The 18,743-nt window shown below is 34.6% G+C and overlaps 1 protein-coding gene across 1 annotated transcript in view; it reads left to right on the forward strand.

Moving 5' to 3' along the window:
* Positions 1 to 12,976: 12,976 nt before the first annotated feature.
* TMEM161B (transmembrane protein 161B) overlaps positions 12,977 to 18,743 on the forward strand; it is a 95,626-nt gene continuing 89,859 nt past the window's right edge. The window contains exon 1 of the mRNA XM_074282135.1: positions 12,977 to 13,105. Coding sequence (XP_074138236.1) covers positions 13,103 to 13,105 — 3 coding nt within the window. The 5' untranslated portion in view covers positions 12,977 to 13,102. The remainder of the gene's footprint in view (positions 13,106 to 18,743) is intronic.

Below are 18,743 nucleotides of genomic sequence, written 5' to 3' on the forward strand. Positions count from 1 at the left end.
TACAAAGGTAGTTTTTATATAAACATTGTTAAAGATGAAGCAATATATGCAATTGAACTTTAAGCACATTTATCATTTAACACAATACTTGTCATTAGCCAGCAGAAAAGTATTTTATATCATAAAAGGCTATTCATTTTCATTGATTGGTTAGGTGACTAAACATTTTAAAAATGAATTTCTCTTAGCAAAAAAGCTTGTAAAATTCTATGAATTTCCACCACATTTTTGTGAGGTAACATTTCTACTTTATTCTTGTTTTAATCAAAATACAGAAATAAAATTGATTAAAAAGCAGTTTTAAGACTGCATTTGTCTGGTAAGAAGCCAAATACTAAAAACTTTTGTTAAAACCAAAAAGACTAACTACAATTTTTTTTAACTTTTTATTTTTAAAATATATGCATAGATTTTCATAGTTTTCAACATTCACCTGGTGTTACAATTTTTTTCTCTTTCCCTTTCCCTCACCCCCTTCCTTAGACAGTAAGTAAAATATGTGCAATACTTCTATACATATTCCATATTTATCATGCTGCCCAAGAAAAATCAGACCAAAAAGGGAAAAAAAATAAGAAAACAAAATGCAACAACCAAAAAAAAAAAAAAAAGTGAAAATACTATGTTGTGATCCATACTTAGTTCCCACAGTCCTCTCTCTCTGTGATGGTTCTCTCCATCACAAGATCATTAGAACTGGCTTGAATCACTCACTTCTGGAAAGAGTCATGTCCATCAGAATTGATTTTTGCATAATCTTCTTGTTGATGTATACAAGGTTCTTTTGATTCTACTCACTTCAATTAGCAACAGTTCATCTAAATCTCTCCAAGACTTTCTGAAATTCTCCTGTTGATCATTTTCTTACAAAATAATATTCCATAATATTAATATACCATAATTTATTCAGCCATTCCCCAACTGATGGGCATCCACTCAGGTTCCAGTTCCTTGCCACTACAAAAAGGACTGCTACAAACATTTTTGCACATGACCTTTTAGGGATACAGGACCAGTAGAGACACTGCTGAATCAATGGATATGCACAGGATAACAACAAAATTAAGCTAACATATAACTACTATATGTTAAACATCAACTTTGTAACTTCACTAAAATACTTATTCAACAGAATTTGAAAAATAAAAAAATTATATTGTCTTACAGATAATAGTAAACATACATCTTGCTGAATTCTTTTGATTCTTACAGAATGTCCCACATAGACTATTTGTAAATATTTTATTATAAGCTGCTTAGAATAGTTGGCTAAAATTTGTACAAGTTTTAAAACTATGATCCAATGAGTTATAAAATATATGTTTGTAGTAACTTATAAGATTCTCTTGAGGATCAGAAGAGAATGTCTTTAAAAATTCTTTGTAAACCTTAACTATATAAATATCAGTTATATCAGGTTTTAAAATTTTATATTTAGTGTCTTTGTAATTATGGATAGAATAAAACACATATCTTGTAATTATAACTTTATAACATTTTAATTTGCAGCTTTTGGAGGGATAAAAGTCACTATAGTTATTGTAAGCACTTAATAAACCTAAAAGGTTATTATGAGTATTATATTAAATACTTTGGGAGTTCACAATGCCTTTTTTGGAGGGGTTGTTACTGAAAGCTATTTGTGGAACAAAAACCCATTGAAAACCACTGACTAAAAGAACATATACAATAAGTTCCCTTGTAGGAGATTCATGGGACAAGTATGGAAAAGGATGGAAACATGAGATAAGAAGGAATACACTTAGCTTTTTATTCCCTTGTTCAATCTAGATTAATAATAATCTACAGTGGAATTTCAACAGCTCAAATATTGTAACTGAATAGATATTAATTGCCAAAGTACAATGAAGAAAAGATACTCTCTTCCTTTACAACAGAACTCAGTGGAAAGAATGCTGTTTCCAAATTCAAAGGCCTGGGTTTGGTTTCAATTTGATTTGACATTTATTAAGCTTACTATGTGGAGGCCACTGCATATCAGAGTAACCACAACAAAAACAAAACAATGTTGGCTTTAAGTAGAAAGGAACAAAACAATAGAGACAAATATAATACACGAGGGGGCAAAATAAATCACTAGCAATTACTTTGATCAGGGTAGTCTTCACAAAAGAAGTTGTCTAAGCTTAAGCTTTAAGGAAGGCAACAATTCTGATAGTCTGAAGTGAGGAGGAACGAATTTCAAGCACTGGGAACGATGTACAGAGATGACAGAGAGAAGATACAATTCAGCAATAGTTAGTAGTCTATTTTGGATGACAGTTTTTGAATGGGACAAAGATGAAGTATGGAAAAGTAGGTTCAAATTAGTTTATGAAGGTACTTAAAACACCAAAGCGCATTTATATTTTATACTAGAATTCCTGGTAAACCATTCAAAGTTTTTGAGCAAGTAACATGTTAGGCCTTTGCCTTATATCACTGGCTATGTTAAAGATGAATTGGATCATCCACGATTAATCTGACTTATGAAAAATCCTATCCATACCCAGAGAAGGAATGAATTGTGTCTTAATATAAATTGAAGCATTTTTTAAACTAAATTTTGAGGGCTTTTATTTTCATTATGGTGGGAAATACATGTTTTCTTTCACAACTTGACTTTTATTGAAATGTTTTGCATAATCTCACATGTGGTTTCTTAATTGTGAGTGAGGATAAGGGAGAGAACCTAGAACTCAAAATCTTAAAATTGAAATTTTTTTTTAAACTAACTAGGGGAAAATATTAAAATAAAAATAATTGGAAAAGGGAGATATTAAGGTTAGAAATCTATTAATAGACTTTCTCACTCTGCCTTAACTCTCTAAACCTATCCTTTGTTCTTATTGTAACATCTAGTCATCCCATCCTTATTTGCTTTTCCAGTTATCATTCCTGCCTTACTTTCCTTCCTTGAAAATCTTTTAATGCATTTAAAACAAATGCAAAATAAGAAAAAATATAAAAAAAGTATAGCCCAGAAGAACATGAGGATTCAAAATATAATTTTCCATTTCAAGCAAGCATATTTAACAGGAGACATTGTATTCACAAGTGTGCATCTTTGCTACCTTGTACGTTTTTTGTTCTCAGCTGGGCACTTTTTATTTTCTCCCTTTTCTTCCCCCAACTTTCCCCAAGCATACTATAATTAAGCCGAGATATACACCTAACCTATACAAATATAAACCCCCTATGCATATACACATATATAAATATACATCTAAACAATATGGCTAATATCTAATGTAGATTTCTTACTTGAATCCTTTGATTACTATCCCTATTTTTCCCCCAATAAATTCTATTCCTGATCAGTTATTATATTTTGAGTATATCTTATTTCCTATTCCTGCTTACTTTACTTCTACCCATTAACTTCCTTTGCTATTACTTAAAACTTCCCTCTCCCACAGATCCTTCATTTTCTCCTACCCTTCCCCACCTTTATCCCATTTCTTAATCTACATACCTTTATATACCCCACCTAAACCTATTATCTTCCCCTCTTATTTCTTAGCTTTGGAGGGTGTTATATCCTTCTGGATGTATGTGTATTGTTCGCTTTTTAGCCCATTCTTGATGTGTATCCATTATTAGTTCTTTGGACAGATGATTTCAACTAGTCAGTTGACTGAAATCACTAGCAGTTAAAGAGATTATAACCTTTCAGAGAGTCTGTTAAAAGGTAATCAAAGTTGCAAGGCTTTAAAAAATTGGAGGGACTTGAAATGGAGGCAATGACAAGATTTTTTTTAAGCTTGACAGGAAATCTTTAACATTAAGAAAAATAGAAAACGCTAGTTTTAGGGAGTGGATTAAGATTTTAAATAAATTTTTAAAATTTTATTCCTGGGTTTTGTATTCCTTGGCTTCTTACCCAGAGATGGTGCCATTAAGCATGGAGACTCAGGTGGACATGATCTCAGAACTCATTCACTGGTTGTGTCTTTTTGTCTTTTTTGGAGGTTTCTGACAAGCAAAAAAAAAAAAAAAAAAAAAAAAAAAAAAAAAAGTTCACCCAATTTTTGCTATTGCTCTTGCTTCTAACATTCAGGAATGTATACAAAAGTGTAATGAAGTGGGCTTGTGTCCCCTCTTTTTGCTACAAGAGGCCTCTGTGATATTGCAAGCTCAAGTAAACTTGATGAGGACTGGAAACTAAGTTAAAGGCTTTCCTTGGAGTTAGGATTGATGGGACATGGTGATGAAATTAGCTAAAGGGAACTTTGCTTTTTTCCTCCCTTGTTAAACAGATTAGCTCCAAAGTTAGCTATTTGCTTGCTAAACTAGTGGGCAGTATCTTCTCTTTTCAGGAGATGGTTGAAGGACTAAGTGAAGTGCTGAAAGAGAAAGTTTCCCTATAAATTTTATTTTTGTGCAAAAAATTCTTTATCACTTCGAATTACTTCGAACCTCTTTCCCCTTTTCATAAAACAAAATTCAAGGAATTCTACTCATCTAGTGCAATTAATGGTGGCAGTAGGCAAAGATTTGAGGAGAGGTTTTGCCCATTAGGGGAAAGGTAAAACATATTCCTGCTTTAGTGGTTGAAGTACAAGGAAGAATAGAAACTGATTTTATTAAGAAATCCTAGAAGCAATGGAGGTATTGTTATACTATCAGAAAGGCACAAATTTCTCTGAACAGGAGTAAATATAGAAACTCCAAAATACAGAAAAAAAGGGTAGTCATTCTGGGGAAGATGAGCATGCTGCCTGTGATTTGTTTCCCTAGTAATCTTTTAAAGGAAATCTTCCTTAAATACCCAATCCCTGTCTCATTTTGAGGGGATCACTTAGAAATGCTTCAAAATTCCAAATGTGGAGATAGGCTCTTTTCATGCTACCCTTCATTGAAATATTGTTTTTACATCACCATGTCATCATGGTTTTTTTGTTTTTTGGTTTTTTTTGACAAAAAGGTGGGTTTACTTTGAACGAGGTTGTGGGATTTTTCCAAAAATGACCTCAATTGTAAAAGGAAAAGGACAATTCTTCATAAATGAGATTATTCTTAGAGTGGGCCCCACATTTGTAGTGAGGCTCCATCTGTAGCAAGGGGCTGTCCTTGTATGATCTGAAGGAAAGCCAAATAGTTCTCTCTAGCTTCTCCTACCTTTTTTCAAGGGAAACATTACTACTAGAGGGGAAGCAGAAAATTGGGGTAGGAAGGCAGGAGACACTATCTTGTTTTCCTCAGAAAAGATGAGGCTAGAATTATATATTCCCACTTCCTTAAAACTGTATAGGTAATATTAGATTCCACCTAATTTTTGATTGCTTTGCTAGTCTATGTGGAAGTCGATACCCTTTCTTACCTAATATTGGCTCCATAACGGACACACAAAGAATAGCAAATAAGCCTAATTTACTAAATCATAAAATAGAAATGAGAAGATTATATAGGAGAGCATGTGTCAGACAATACAGACTGAAGGGATTCTCATATTGGGAGTCTCCAGAGTAGGAAGGTACAAATAGGGACATATAGGGCTGTCAGGACCTCTCATGTTTTTCCAGAGAATTTTCCTTTAGGCTTCTTCCGTCTCTTCTTTCAAACTGGGAAGCTAGGGATACCAGAAGCTACTTTGTGCTTCAACACTTGATGAGCCCACAGAGGAAGACTATTCCCTGAATTATCTAAAAGTGGGGATTAGCTGAGAACTAAAGGTCTCACTAAGGGCAAGGCCTTCATCTCCACCAATAAGGACAAAGTCTCACACCAATGGACTTCAGAAAAGGGTTTACATTAGGATCATAGATAGAACTTGAAGATTTGAGAGGCTAAGAAAACTGAAGCTCAGAAGTTAGTTGTTGAAGATCATGGTTAATAGTGACAGTCAATACTGCCTTCAAATTTATACTCACTGTACCACAATGGCTCAGAAAATACAGCTGAGCCTGGGCTTGGTAAAATAGCCAAATTTAGGTATTCTCAGATTTGGGCATTTGGAATGAGGGTGACTTGAACATGTGGGAAGGTGTCCAGCATTATATCTAGCCTTCTTTTAACACCAAACTTAAAGAACTGGAAGAAATAGGACAGTTTGATGGTAATATTAATGGGAAGAGATATAGATAGGCCAAGCAGGAATGGATGGATTGGATAATTGGATAGGCAGAACATTCGCCAAAATTACACATATAACATTCCTTAAGAAGAAAAGGATCTCCTTAAGAAGAAAAGGATCTAGGATTTTACCAAGTTAATTTTGACATTACTATGTTATGATAAGTTATAAAATCAACTGTTCAAACATTACAAAAGTTTAGTTGTACAGAAGTTTGTCAGCATCTTGAAATATCACTAAAGAATGACATCTAAAAAAATACTAATTGCACCATACTCCATTAAAAATGTGCATAATCAAGCCCAAATTCAATTCTAGAAATGGTGATATGAGGATTCTGCATACCTACTTTTTTGGGAAAGTTTGTTTCAATTCTTTAGAAAGTTCATTTGAGACCCCAAGTCATTTTAAAAGCATATTCCCAGGAATATCTTAATTATTACTAACATTATGTAAATGTCATTTAAGTTTATAAAGCACTTAAAATCCATCAATTAATTTAAGGATTTAAAAATCCTATGAGGTATTTCAGGTATTTTTACTTCTACTTTACAGAAAAGGAAATTGAGGTTCAGGGGGATTAAGAGATTTTCCCAATCATATCAGTAGTATGCATACATTTAAACCTGGATTTTCTTGGAACCTAGGTCAAAGAAGTCTAGGGGGGAATCTCTTTCTAAACCTTTTCATCAACAAAAAAACCCAAAAAAACCCAAAACAAAACAGAACTATGAATTTAACATATAACTAAAAAAAAAAACAAATGTCCTTTTCACTTCCTTTTTCTCAGCAGCTTCCCACTCCCCAGATCACACTGGGCCAGGAGAGATCCAACAGAATAAGTGGCAAAGGGAGCTCTTCCCCTGAGTATTCATGCCAATGGCCCTTCCTCCCAACAGGTTGATGACTTTCTTAAAGGTACTTCAGAGCCAGTACTCTATCATATAAGTTATATGCCTCCTATGCAGCTCATACTATATGAATGAGTAAAGAATTACTAACTACAATGAGGAATAAGACTGTCACTACAGCTTACAAATTCCTAAATGCTACCATCCCATCTGCCAAGGTACTCTTAAGAATTTCTAGGTTTTTCCATCTATCCTGCAGCTGAATGATCCTTTAAGTGCCATTTCTTCCAACCAGAATGTGAGCTCCTTGAGAGCAGGATTATTATTTATTTTATGCCCAAGGCTCAATATGGTGCTTGACATATTTTAAGGGTTTACAAAATATTCATTCATAAACCATTCTTCCTTTCTCAATTTTACAAACTCATAACCATGCACTATATAAAAACTGCAAAGATAAGCAGCTCAAACAACATCCATAATATACCTTAATGTACTGTCAGGTTCTGTATATTGTAATTGAAAGTGATCACTGGCTATTTAAAACCAGTGACAGCCAATGACTATCCATAACTGAATGCTCTCATCTGTTTTATGTGATTAAGTAATGTAGGACTAGGTGATAATCTGAATCATATTCAGCAACAGTTAAGATTTTTACTTAACTTATTCTGATATAGGTCAGATATGATCTATCTTAGTAGTATTATAAAACTACAGAAATGACTCAAAGATGGAAAAAACTAGATCAAGAAAATATTTTGGGGAAAAAAAGATTGGGATTTTTTCTAGAGAAGGGTAAAAGAGTAATTGATGATTTTTACTTTGGTCAGTAAAAATATATAAAGGGTCATTATAAAGATAACCAAATACACACTGAACAGAGATGATTGGTGGTGGTAAAGGTGTACATCCTTCATTCTTGAAGATCACCAATGACATAATAAGGATAACATCTTGACTTGTGAATTAGAACTGAGACAGAGCTACACAAAACTTCATTATCTCCTTCAAAGTATCAGAGTCCAAAGGCAAAACATAAGTCAAAACAACTGGCAATGGGCTGAAGATTGGTGTAATTTGAAGGGAAAATCCATATCTTCACAGACATATTATACTATTTTTATATTACATTATATTAGTTGCTGAAATAATTTTTTCTTAAGACAAATCAAACATTTATGATCTAAATTTGGCTTAGCTAAGGTGAAGGGGTAATTGAAGAGAATTTTTTTTTTTTTTAAACAGAGGCAGCAACTAGTATATTGAGCTTTACTTTTACTCTTTAATATCTAACAGTATTTACTTATTCTAGTTGCTTAGTAGAATTAAGTTTGCTGCTAATAAGTTGGATGAAAAACTAAAAATAGATTTCAAAGTGATCTTTGTAAGTTCTAGTAATGAGTACACTGAAAATCAAACCAATTACAAGTAATTCTAAAAGATAAAAAGTGCCACTATAATATGTAAAAAGGCATGAGTATACAAATACAATAGATTTAAAGATTTATAGGAAGATGAAATACACTGGTTTTCTGGAATTGTATTCTTACAAAAGTATTATAGGTAAATTTGTTTTATGGGACATTTTTTCTTATTCTAGTAATTAAATGACTTTGTACAAGATGATACCAAAAAGCATCACATGGAAAATCTGATATGAAAGATTAAGGCTGTTTAAAATGAAAATTATAAACTAAATGATTAGGGGTCAGATTTTTATCATAGTGCTATTCCCATACTAACTATAACCATATTGAATTAATTTTAAAAAAACAAATAAATCCAAAGAAAAATAATTAGTAATTATTTAAAGGTCCAGAATATGTAAGAGCAACTATATATAATACAGTAGAAATATATTTCATAAAAATCAGTAATAGAACTGATGGTACTTCAGAGCTCTAGTTCAACCCATTATTCACAAGCTCTTGAGCCCTCAATTTCCTTCTTTATAAAACCTTTAAATAAAAACCTAAAAGTTTAAAGGCTGAAATGAGAACATATGAAAGTGCTTTAAAAATTGTTAAATATGATACAGATTTACATTTGTACTTATCAGAAAGATAGCAACAAAAGTGTTGAATAGCCTGTCTTGTCACTAACAGCTCTTCCCACACCTAGAGACAATTACTTGGTTGAAAAGACAGAAGAAAAACTAAAAGAACACTTTTATAGTCTTTAAGTACATGAAAGGATATTCATAAATCACACAACATTCATTTAATAAAGGGGATGAAAATGGAATAACCATTTATATATTACTATGTGCCATGCACTGTGCTAAACACTTTACAAATCTCATTTAATCAATAAAGTATTTATTGAGGATCTACTGCATTTGTAAGTCTGTGCTATGGAGGAATATAAATGAAAACAAGTTCTTTTGTCCTCCAGGGAGTTTACAGTTTAATTAGAGAAATAAGATATAAATAAAACAAGAGACAGTTACAAAAGCTTTTTACAAATTCATGAATATATAATAACATGGTACAAATTGTATGCATTAAAAGGCTATGGTTCACTGTGGAAAGGGTTAGTCAGGAAAGGTTCTGAAGGCAGTCATGTTGGACTTTAAGGAAATCATGGGCTTTATAGGTGAGAAGATATTTCAATGAATAGCAAATAGCTTAGACATTTAAATCTAAGTTTAAAAAAATTGAATGTCATAATGAAAGTAGGACATTGCTTAAGATCCTGTATGATAAGAATGTGTTAACCTTTTTTTTTTTTTTTTTTTTTTTTTTTGGTTATGTACCATTTCGCCAGTCTGGTGAAATCTGGACTCATTACGAAAAGGCTTTTAAATGTATGAAATAAAACACATAGCATTACAAAGGATTATAGAAATTTTATTATCAAAAATTTTTAAAAATCCACAGACCTCAGATTAAGGACCTCTGCTCTAAAATAATTCTCAATCATATTTCAACCCATCAGTACATATTGCTCAGACACCATTTTCTGCTAGAATCTTTTCCTGATGTCAAATGTTAATGCCCAAACTCCCATGGTACCTTGTCTTTATTTTATATGTATTATGTACATTTATTTTATTATGGCATGTTAGATAAGAGTGTGTGTAAAATCAAAAAGTCAACTTTGTGAATTAAAATCTGAATTAGATACTTACTAGATGTGTGATACTACGTAAGTTAGTTAACCCTGCTTGCCTCAGTTCCTTACATGTAAAATGAACTCAGGAAATGGCAAAGCATTCTAGTATCTTTATCAAGAAAACCCCAAATAAGATCAGAGTCATATACAATTGAAAGAAATAAGCAGAAATGTGTTTATTACATTATAAGTTTACATATATATATATATCCACACTCACACACACACACTCTATATGCTGTGTGTGTATATAAAGATCTGTATATAACTTTTTCTCTTATGTTGTTAGAATGTAAGCTTATTGTGAGGAAGAATAATTTTATTTTTTGTACTTATATTCCCAGTACACATAGGTGCTTAATAAATGATTGAAAGTAAAAGGAGTACTTTACCACTTACATGGTTTTTCCTTCCTGCTTTTCCTATTCCTTTTCTCTTATGAATTCTCTACCTATGGTAGAAACTTACATGCAGGCATTTTCTTCATCTATAAAATGGGGAGCTGGATGATCTCTATGGTCCCTTTTGGCTGTAAATCCTATTAGTCCCCTGAGGTTTGTGGGGCTACCACATGCTATAGAATGAAATGGTTTGAGTAAAATATACAAACTTCTACAAATGGATACAAACTGCTCACAATTTAGTCCCATTTTATTAGTGATCTACTTAGTAATTTGTTGTGATGGGGGGCAGCCAGTCAACTGAAATTAAAGGATACTAACCAGATGTTATCATCATCACAAAGTGGGAGTACTGAACAGGAACCAGAGTGCAGAAACTTCTGGTTTTAGCAATAAACAGTTAAGCAGCTAGACATCTAGTTGTGATTTCCCTTAGGCCTCATTTTTGTTGGAATAAATTCTACTCTGACAAAAAATTGCACCTGACTGGAACATATATGGAGACAATCTCAAAGAAAATGCCCAATTTAGGAGAATGCATTGTCCTGAATTTGAAGTCAAATCTTTTAACTCATAAATTCTTTCCTTCTGTACCTTTTTATGGAGATGGCTGCTGCTTTCAAAAGGAATCAATTACAGTGAGCTCTAAAATGATGACTACCACTCTATGGGTAGCTGCTCCTAGCCCAAGTGCCATTGTATAGGGTAAAAATGGGGCTTCATGAGCAAGATTCCTATAACAATCAGCAGCCTCAGAGAGCCCCATTTCATCACTCTATTCCTACTAGTTAGTATTACAAGTCTCCATTATCATTCTCTTCATCATCTACTTTGTACCTTCCTCTTGCCCCAGGTAACATCCATTTTTTTTTTTTTTTCCTTTTTGGCCAGGGCTCTCCATCAGAAGCTGATACTAGTGTCTAGTTGAATTACTTGAAGAGGGGAGGTAGGGTGCAATCTCTACACTTTTCATTCCAGCATCTTCTCTTGAAGAATCAGTACCTCAGAATTCCTGAAATTGGGACACCAAGTATTTTTGAGCTTTAGGGACTTTATGGGTTATTTAGTCCAACCTAATTCCCTACAAAGTCATAGTTTTGCTCAAGTTCACAGAGTAGAGTCAACATGTGGATCCGGATTATCTACTTCAGATCAAATACTGTTTTTCATTATACCAGAGCTTCAGGATCAGAAATGCTGGGAGTGGTTGGGTGGGAAACAACCATCACCTGTGCATCCCTGAGGATACTGATATCCATGTTATTTTTCTTCTCTCCTCTTTCCCTCCTCCCCCACCCTACATGGGGTTAAATCCCTGCTAGATAGGTCATTTTTTCCCAGAAGTCATTCAGCCTGATTTCTTTCCAGGCCAGCAGAATAGCCTTGGGCTAGGATGTTAAGGAGAGAGACATCACCTAGCTTTCCCCCTACCTTTTCCATCTTACAACTTACTTCCCAACACAGTCTCTGCAATAAAGGCCTCCTGGGCAGTTACAGAACAAACTACTCTGTTCTGGCATTTTTTGTCTTCCAAACTTTCCCTTTAAGTCTCCACTAAAATCTTACCTTCCGTAGGAAACTTTCCTAATGGTTCTCATTCCAGTGCTTCCCTCTTTTATTATTTCCTATGCAGCTTATTTGTTTTCATGTTGTGTAAGACAGATTGTAAGCTCCTAGAGGACAACCACTGTCTTTTACATCTTTTTGTTTCCTCCTCCTTTACCACCTCACTCGGTACGGGAGAATTAAATGTAATTGATTGATTCTCTCAGCCTATGCCCTTCCCGCCTCCGTAAATAACAGGAAAATCGTCGGCCAAAGTCAGTTGACGATTCAACAATCCTAGCTTTCTCCCGCCAAGACAGAAAGGTCAGAGTGGTAAAGTCATTAAGGGCAAGAAAGTCACGAGAAAGTACTGGGCCGGAAATGAAAGCCAACGGGTTTGGGGGCGTGTCCAAGCACAGAATCACCTGGACACCAGAGATGTTCAAGAACTGCGGAAGAAGAAAAACATTCACGGAACAGGCAAGCAGGCAACCTGCAGAGGGAGGGACACCTAACCGAGAAACCTGCTCAGGTGTTGCAGTCATGGGGGTTCTGGGGCGGGGAACTGTTCTAGCCACGTGTGTCCAAGGGCCGGTCATCCCTTCAGCTTCTTAGACTCCGATCTCCAGCAGTTGCTCGTCACTCGGGTACGGCAACCGTTCTCTTCCTCTGGTGTTCCGAAAGGCGCCGCGAGCCCAGCCACACGCACGCGCATGCTCACATGCCAGGCAGCTCGCGCGGTCGCAGCTCCTCCGCCACTTCAGGCCGGGCAGCCGCAGTCTCCCTCTTCCCTCCTCCCTTCCAGGCGCCGGCGTCAAGGACAGGCCCCCTTCCGACGTAGTCCCCTCCCCCTCGCCGAAGTCTAAGGGGCTCCTACGGAAGTCCTTTTTTGTAGAAGGCGCCCCTGCGTCCGCTCGCTGGCTGCGTGCCGCCAAGTCGGCTCTGCGTGTATCTGGAGAGGCGGGACTTCCTGTCCCGCGCTCTCTCGTTTTCCGGCTGGAGCCGGAAGACCCCCCGCTCCTGGAAGGAGTCAGAAATTCCCGGACGGGAAGGTGAAACATTCGGGATCGTCCCGGGGAAAACCGAAGGTGGGATCACCTTGCTCCGGCACCATGGTGAGTCTGCGTATTCAAGGAAGCGTGGGATTGGGGTGCATACAGATTGATGGGAGGTGGGGGAGACCCAAGTGACAAGCCCCGGAGGCGGAGCCCACCCGGCTTCTCGTCCTGCTCTGCAGGTGGCTGCAGGTCCCAGGGCTCTGGCAGAAGCGTCCCTCCCAGCCATCCTCGGTGGATAAGGTACTAGTGGTATCTCTATTTGCTTCTCAAGTTTCCACTGGGAAACTAGCATGTTCGAGACCGAGAAAAACCCTGCTCAGCAGACATCTATTAAATACCTACTGTATGCAGAGCTGAGATGAGGTGAGGACTTTGATGTTAGTAATCAAAGTCTCCGGATGTGTGCGCCTGTGGGAGAAGACCCACTCGCTATCTTGTCAGAAAATAGGATGGTTAGGAAAAAAAAAAGTCATTCTTGAGTATAAAAATGGATGTAAAATATTGTCTTCACGTAGTAGGTATATTTTCCTTCTCCAATTAGTAAAATCAGTCCCCCGAACCTTTAGACTTGAAAGGGTTTGATGCTTGTCTGCCCTCGGTGAATGTTATTAACCTTTATTTGATACTTTTTCAGGGTCAAGTTTGGGATGTCTAGAAAATGCGTCCATAAGGGGTTAGGTGTTTTTTTTTGTTTACTAACCTCTAAAAGATTTGGAAGTCTAACATAGCGAAGTGTAATGTAAGACCCTTTAGTTCATATTTAGTTTTGTACCTCTTAGATTGTATCATATATTGAACGTATAAGTTGGCAGTGTGGTATAATGGGGAGAACACTGGATTGGGGAGTCAGAGAAACTGTGTTTGAGTACAGTTTCTGCTATTTACTGCTGACCTTGAGCAAATCATTTAACCTTCTAGAGCTTCAGTTTCCTTATCTTATTGAGTTAAATGACCTCTAAACTTCCTTTCAGCCTTAAATTCTATGATACAATATAAAATGAATAATCCAATTAGGTGAGTTAGTACACTTTTCTTCGGAAAATTTGTTCACTTGTTCACTTAATTTAAATAGCTTAAAGGACTAGACTTTTACCTTAAGCCTGAAAAAAAGCCTAATTTACATAATTAAAGATTTTTTTTTTAAAAAGACTATATATTTATTGAACATTTCCCAGAATATTAAAATTAGTGGCCCACCCAGTGAATCTTTTAAAAAGTAAATTTGAGTACAAAAGGTAATATTAGTTTGAATAAAGGCTACATCCATGAAATAAGTTTTTTTTTTTCCCTTAAGAAAAAGGATACACTGATTATAAGTCATGCTCCAGTTTTATACAAACCAATCAATCATGAAAGGGGAAAGTGTTTCCTTAGACACGTTTAGTACTACCTGCTGTGTTAAAGATGAAAATTCAAATACCTTCTATCACAATTAATTAATTCATGGGACAGAGCCATAATGGACTTTAAGATCGGGTATGTATATCAGTTATTGGATGAACGATCATATCACTCCAGAAAGCATCCCTTCAAAGGTGGAATAATGAGCCATATTATCATAGATCTAAATCAGTGGCATTTTTTATGTTCTGTCATAGCCTTACCTTTAGCCTTAGTTTCTCCATCTGTGAAGTGGGCTAGAGATCTACTGCCATTTTTTGTGTTCTGTCAGTTAACTTTAGTTTTAGTTTCTTCATCTGTGAAGAGGGCTACAGATAGACATCTGCTTACTCCTGGCCTGAATCACTTAGTTTTTGTGGAAGTGAGAAGTGAGTTAGAGAAGTGAGTTAGATTACTCAAGTCTAAAATTATATTCCAGAGAGTTTAAAACTTTAAATCTTAAGTTGCTATCAGAAGTGATAGCTATAACTTTTTATAAAACCTCAGACCTTTGTTCTTGATGAACAAAGAAGAATATACTTGCATACTTCTTTATATAAACTTGATTTAATTACTGTTGCCATTGCTTAGCATTTTCAGTTCATTAGAGTTGGCTTCTTCTCTAGTTTATTTTTTCTTCATTCCTTAGTTGTGTTTGTTTTTAGTTCTCATAACTATTACTTTAATATATTGTAATGCTCATTTACTTTTTTTTAAAAATTAAGATATTCTGCTTTCCTTTTCTCTAATATGTCATATGCATCCAAATCAACTGGTATATGTAACTAAGAACAATATTCTTAATGTGTTAAATAAATGGGAAAAAAATACCTGGGATTTTTTTTTTTTAAGTTTCTATTTTTTTTTGAAAACTTAGCAAAGGAATAAAAGACTAATCTTCTTTGGTTATGTATCAAAAAGAAAAGGAAAAAATAAATGCAGCCAGTGTATAAAACATAGATCATAGTGTTTTTGACCAACTTTAAAGTATTTTCTAGTCAGGAGAAACATCTTTTTTTCTCCCTAATATATAGAGTCATTTTGTCGACTTTGGAGAAAAGATTTTAAACTTAAACAGATTTGGTTCTTGAAAATCAAAGAACTTTTTAAAGTTTATTTTGGTCCTGAAAGAACATTTCTGATAGAAATTTTACATTACAACAAATGGCAACCTTGAACAAGTTTGCCAAGCTTTGAATAGCTCTTGTTTGCATTTAAAGTTTAGCTCACAATTCATGAAAGGAGCTTGCCTTTAGACTATTAGAGAAGGTCTTCAGGTATCAAGTCACCAGGATACTAATTTTTTTGAGCCATGTAACTATATAATTTTACTCTTTGAAAGAAATAACTTTTAAAAATTTAATACTGCGAATACTTTAAAAGTTTTAATTAGGATAGGTTAATATTGCTTTTTGGCAGATAATTATTTAATTAAATTGGTTTTCAGGCATGATGTCCTATACTTGTAATCCTAGTTACTGGGGAGACAGGTAGAATCTCTTATGCTCAGAAGTTTCAAATTGTAGTGTGGGGTATACTGATTTGGGTGTTCTTCACTAAATATGGTATTAAAATGGTGAGCTCCCTGGAGCTGTGGGCCCAATAGGTTGCCTAAGAAGTGCCCAGGTCACAAATGAACAGGTCAGACCTATTATTAGTAGTAATAGGATTAGACATTTGAACAGACCCTGCATTTCATTTCCATCATGGACAAGAAGGAAAGATCAAGTTTTAAATAAATTTGAAAAACTTGAATATTTTAAATAAATATCATTTAAACAAAAATTTCTTTAAATAAAGAAAAATATGTTATTTACTTTTTACAATTTGTAAATCAGTGTTTTAGGATGTAAATATGTATTTTACTTCACATTTTAATGTCATTTTCCTATGTCTGAAAGGACAAAAACAAATGGTTCACTTATGTTAAAGGAGGGTAGGAAGTTGAATTTAATCTTTAGTTTTGTAATTAAAAGAAATACTTCTATGCTTCTGTTTTATTGTAAATAGTTTATAAAAGTAATAGAAAGTAAAGTAAATAGAAATATGTAAATAGTAAAGTAATAGAAATATGTAGTAATAATAATTTGTTGAATGAATGACTGTTAAAATTCTTCTCTCTTTAAAACCAGGTATTAGGATTTTCATAAAATCTTCCCTGAACAATTTAAATGAATGTAGGGCTTCTTCCTTCCTTTTTATACAAATCAAGTTCTTAGATACTATGGATTTTCTATGTTTTAAGAAGTAAGCTAGCTGAAGAGGACACAGACAAAAGTGAAACAGTTCTTGCCTTCAGTGAGCTTACATTCAAATAGAAAATATACATATGTTTGTGCATTTATATGTGTGTATGTACATATCATAGGTGTTTTCATATACAGGATGTACCAAAAGTCTTATTGTAGTTTTAGACTTTAATAATAGGCAAATTCAATGCAAGGTGGTTTGGGGAGGACTGATGCTGGCAGCTAGTAAGATTCAGTAAAGTTCTCAAGTTCAGGGGCCTAGGCAGTAACACATCTAAGTCAGAGAAGATGATTGGTAAGGTAGTTGATACAGTTTGACTTCCCTGGCACATGCTGCTCTTTTTCTCCCACAGGTACCTGGTTGCCCCTGCCAAACTAACTTGCCTGCCCAGTATATGGAAATTGTTGGGGTATGACTAGCCCCTTTTCAGGAGTTGCTTTTTAGATGATGGCTGTAAGGATATAATCAGATATATGTTTTAGGAAAATACTCATTTTAGTGACTGTGTGGAGGATGTTTTAGAGTAGGGAGAGACTTGATATAGGAAGATCAAATAGGAGACTTGTAATACTCAAGATGAACGCTGATGAATGATTGAACTAATCATAATTGTGAGAGACAGAGAAGAGGAGATGTTTTTAGGGATATGAACAAGATTTTGCAACTGACTGGATATGAGTGGTGAGGGAGAAGAAGACATCACTGAACTTGTGAATTTGACTAGAAAGATACCAATGCCTTCAACAGTAATAGGGAAATTCTGAAGAGGGGTGTTGGGAAGATAATGTTCTTTTTAGAGAAGTTGAGTTTTAGATTCCTATGAGACTTTTCAGTTCTAGTTTGTTCCTTTCTCCTTATTACATTCTACCTTGTCTCATACTCATACTTTTCTTATTAACTTGTAAAATTTTTGAAGGAAGATATTATGGTTGTTTTTAATTTTGTCACTGTAAGTGGTTAGCCTATTTGTTGTTTTAAATGGGATATGTGGAAATAATGACACTAGGCCATAAGGTAGGGGATACCCTGTCCTGACATTTTTTCTTTGTATAGTAACTATGTATTAGGCACTGTGAAGAGGGGGAATAAACATTTATATTGCACATACTCATGAGATACTGTGCTAAGTGCTTTAAAAATAATATTTTATTTGATCCTCATAATAACCTTATGAGCTAAGTGCTATTATTTTCATTTTATAGTTAAATGATATTTAAGATGCCAGATCCTCAGCTTCTGTGATTTAGTTTTATTGAATCTCGAGATTATAATCTGAGACTAATCTGGGGATGTTTTATCATAAAACTAAATATGGGCCCAAATGGTGTTTATAGAGATCGGAACTTGTGAAAAGTTAAAGTTCCTGCCTGCACTGAAAATTAGCTTACATTTGAACTAGATGACCTGTAAGTTTTTTCTGTGGTTTTAGATATTATTGTATATCTTTGGTGTTTGTTTTTAAACAAATTACAGATCTATTATATTTTCATCATGTTAACATGCATCTATGGAATTTTTATTTAGAGCTACAAATTGGGATGCCCATATCACTTTCTCATCATTTATGGAACAGTTAAGAGATCCAACTCTTTGACAATGGTTCTTGTGGAGTTTTCCTTCAGGGGTGGGAAGGGGATGAGTAAAAAACAATGTTACTGAGCAGGGTATCAGCAGCAATCTTTTTGAGTACAGCTTAAGGGAGATGGACTAGGTAATATCTAAATTCTTTTCTAGCTCTTAATATTTTATGAATGTGGTCTTAAGGATGTGGCCTACATGTTTTTATTTTGTTACTACTTACTTTTGACTAGGATTTTCCTTCTCTTCTCATGGCAAAGGCATATAATAGCATTCTTTCCTACCATTTTCTCTGGAATAAGCCCATCTTTGGAAGTTTTCTAAGAAATTTCCACAAATTGATAACAGTAGGTAACACATAGGATGATAGAAAATCATCCTATCCTTTCTTAAAGATTTTTTTCTCTTAATGGAAGAAAACTTTTTGGGGTTACTATCCAATCTTGGGAAGTAATTAATGATCTCCTTCACTGATCATTTTCAAATA

The sequence above is a fragment of the Sminthopsis crassicaudata genome, chromosome 1 (genome assembly GCF_048593235.1).
Source record: "Sminthopsis crassicaudata isolate SCR6 chromosome 1, ASM4859323v1, whole genome shotgun sequence".
NCBI classification, from domain to species: Eukaryota; Metazoa; Chordata; class Mammalia; order Dasyuromorphia; family Dasyuridae; genus Sminthopsis; species Sminthopsis crassicaudata.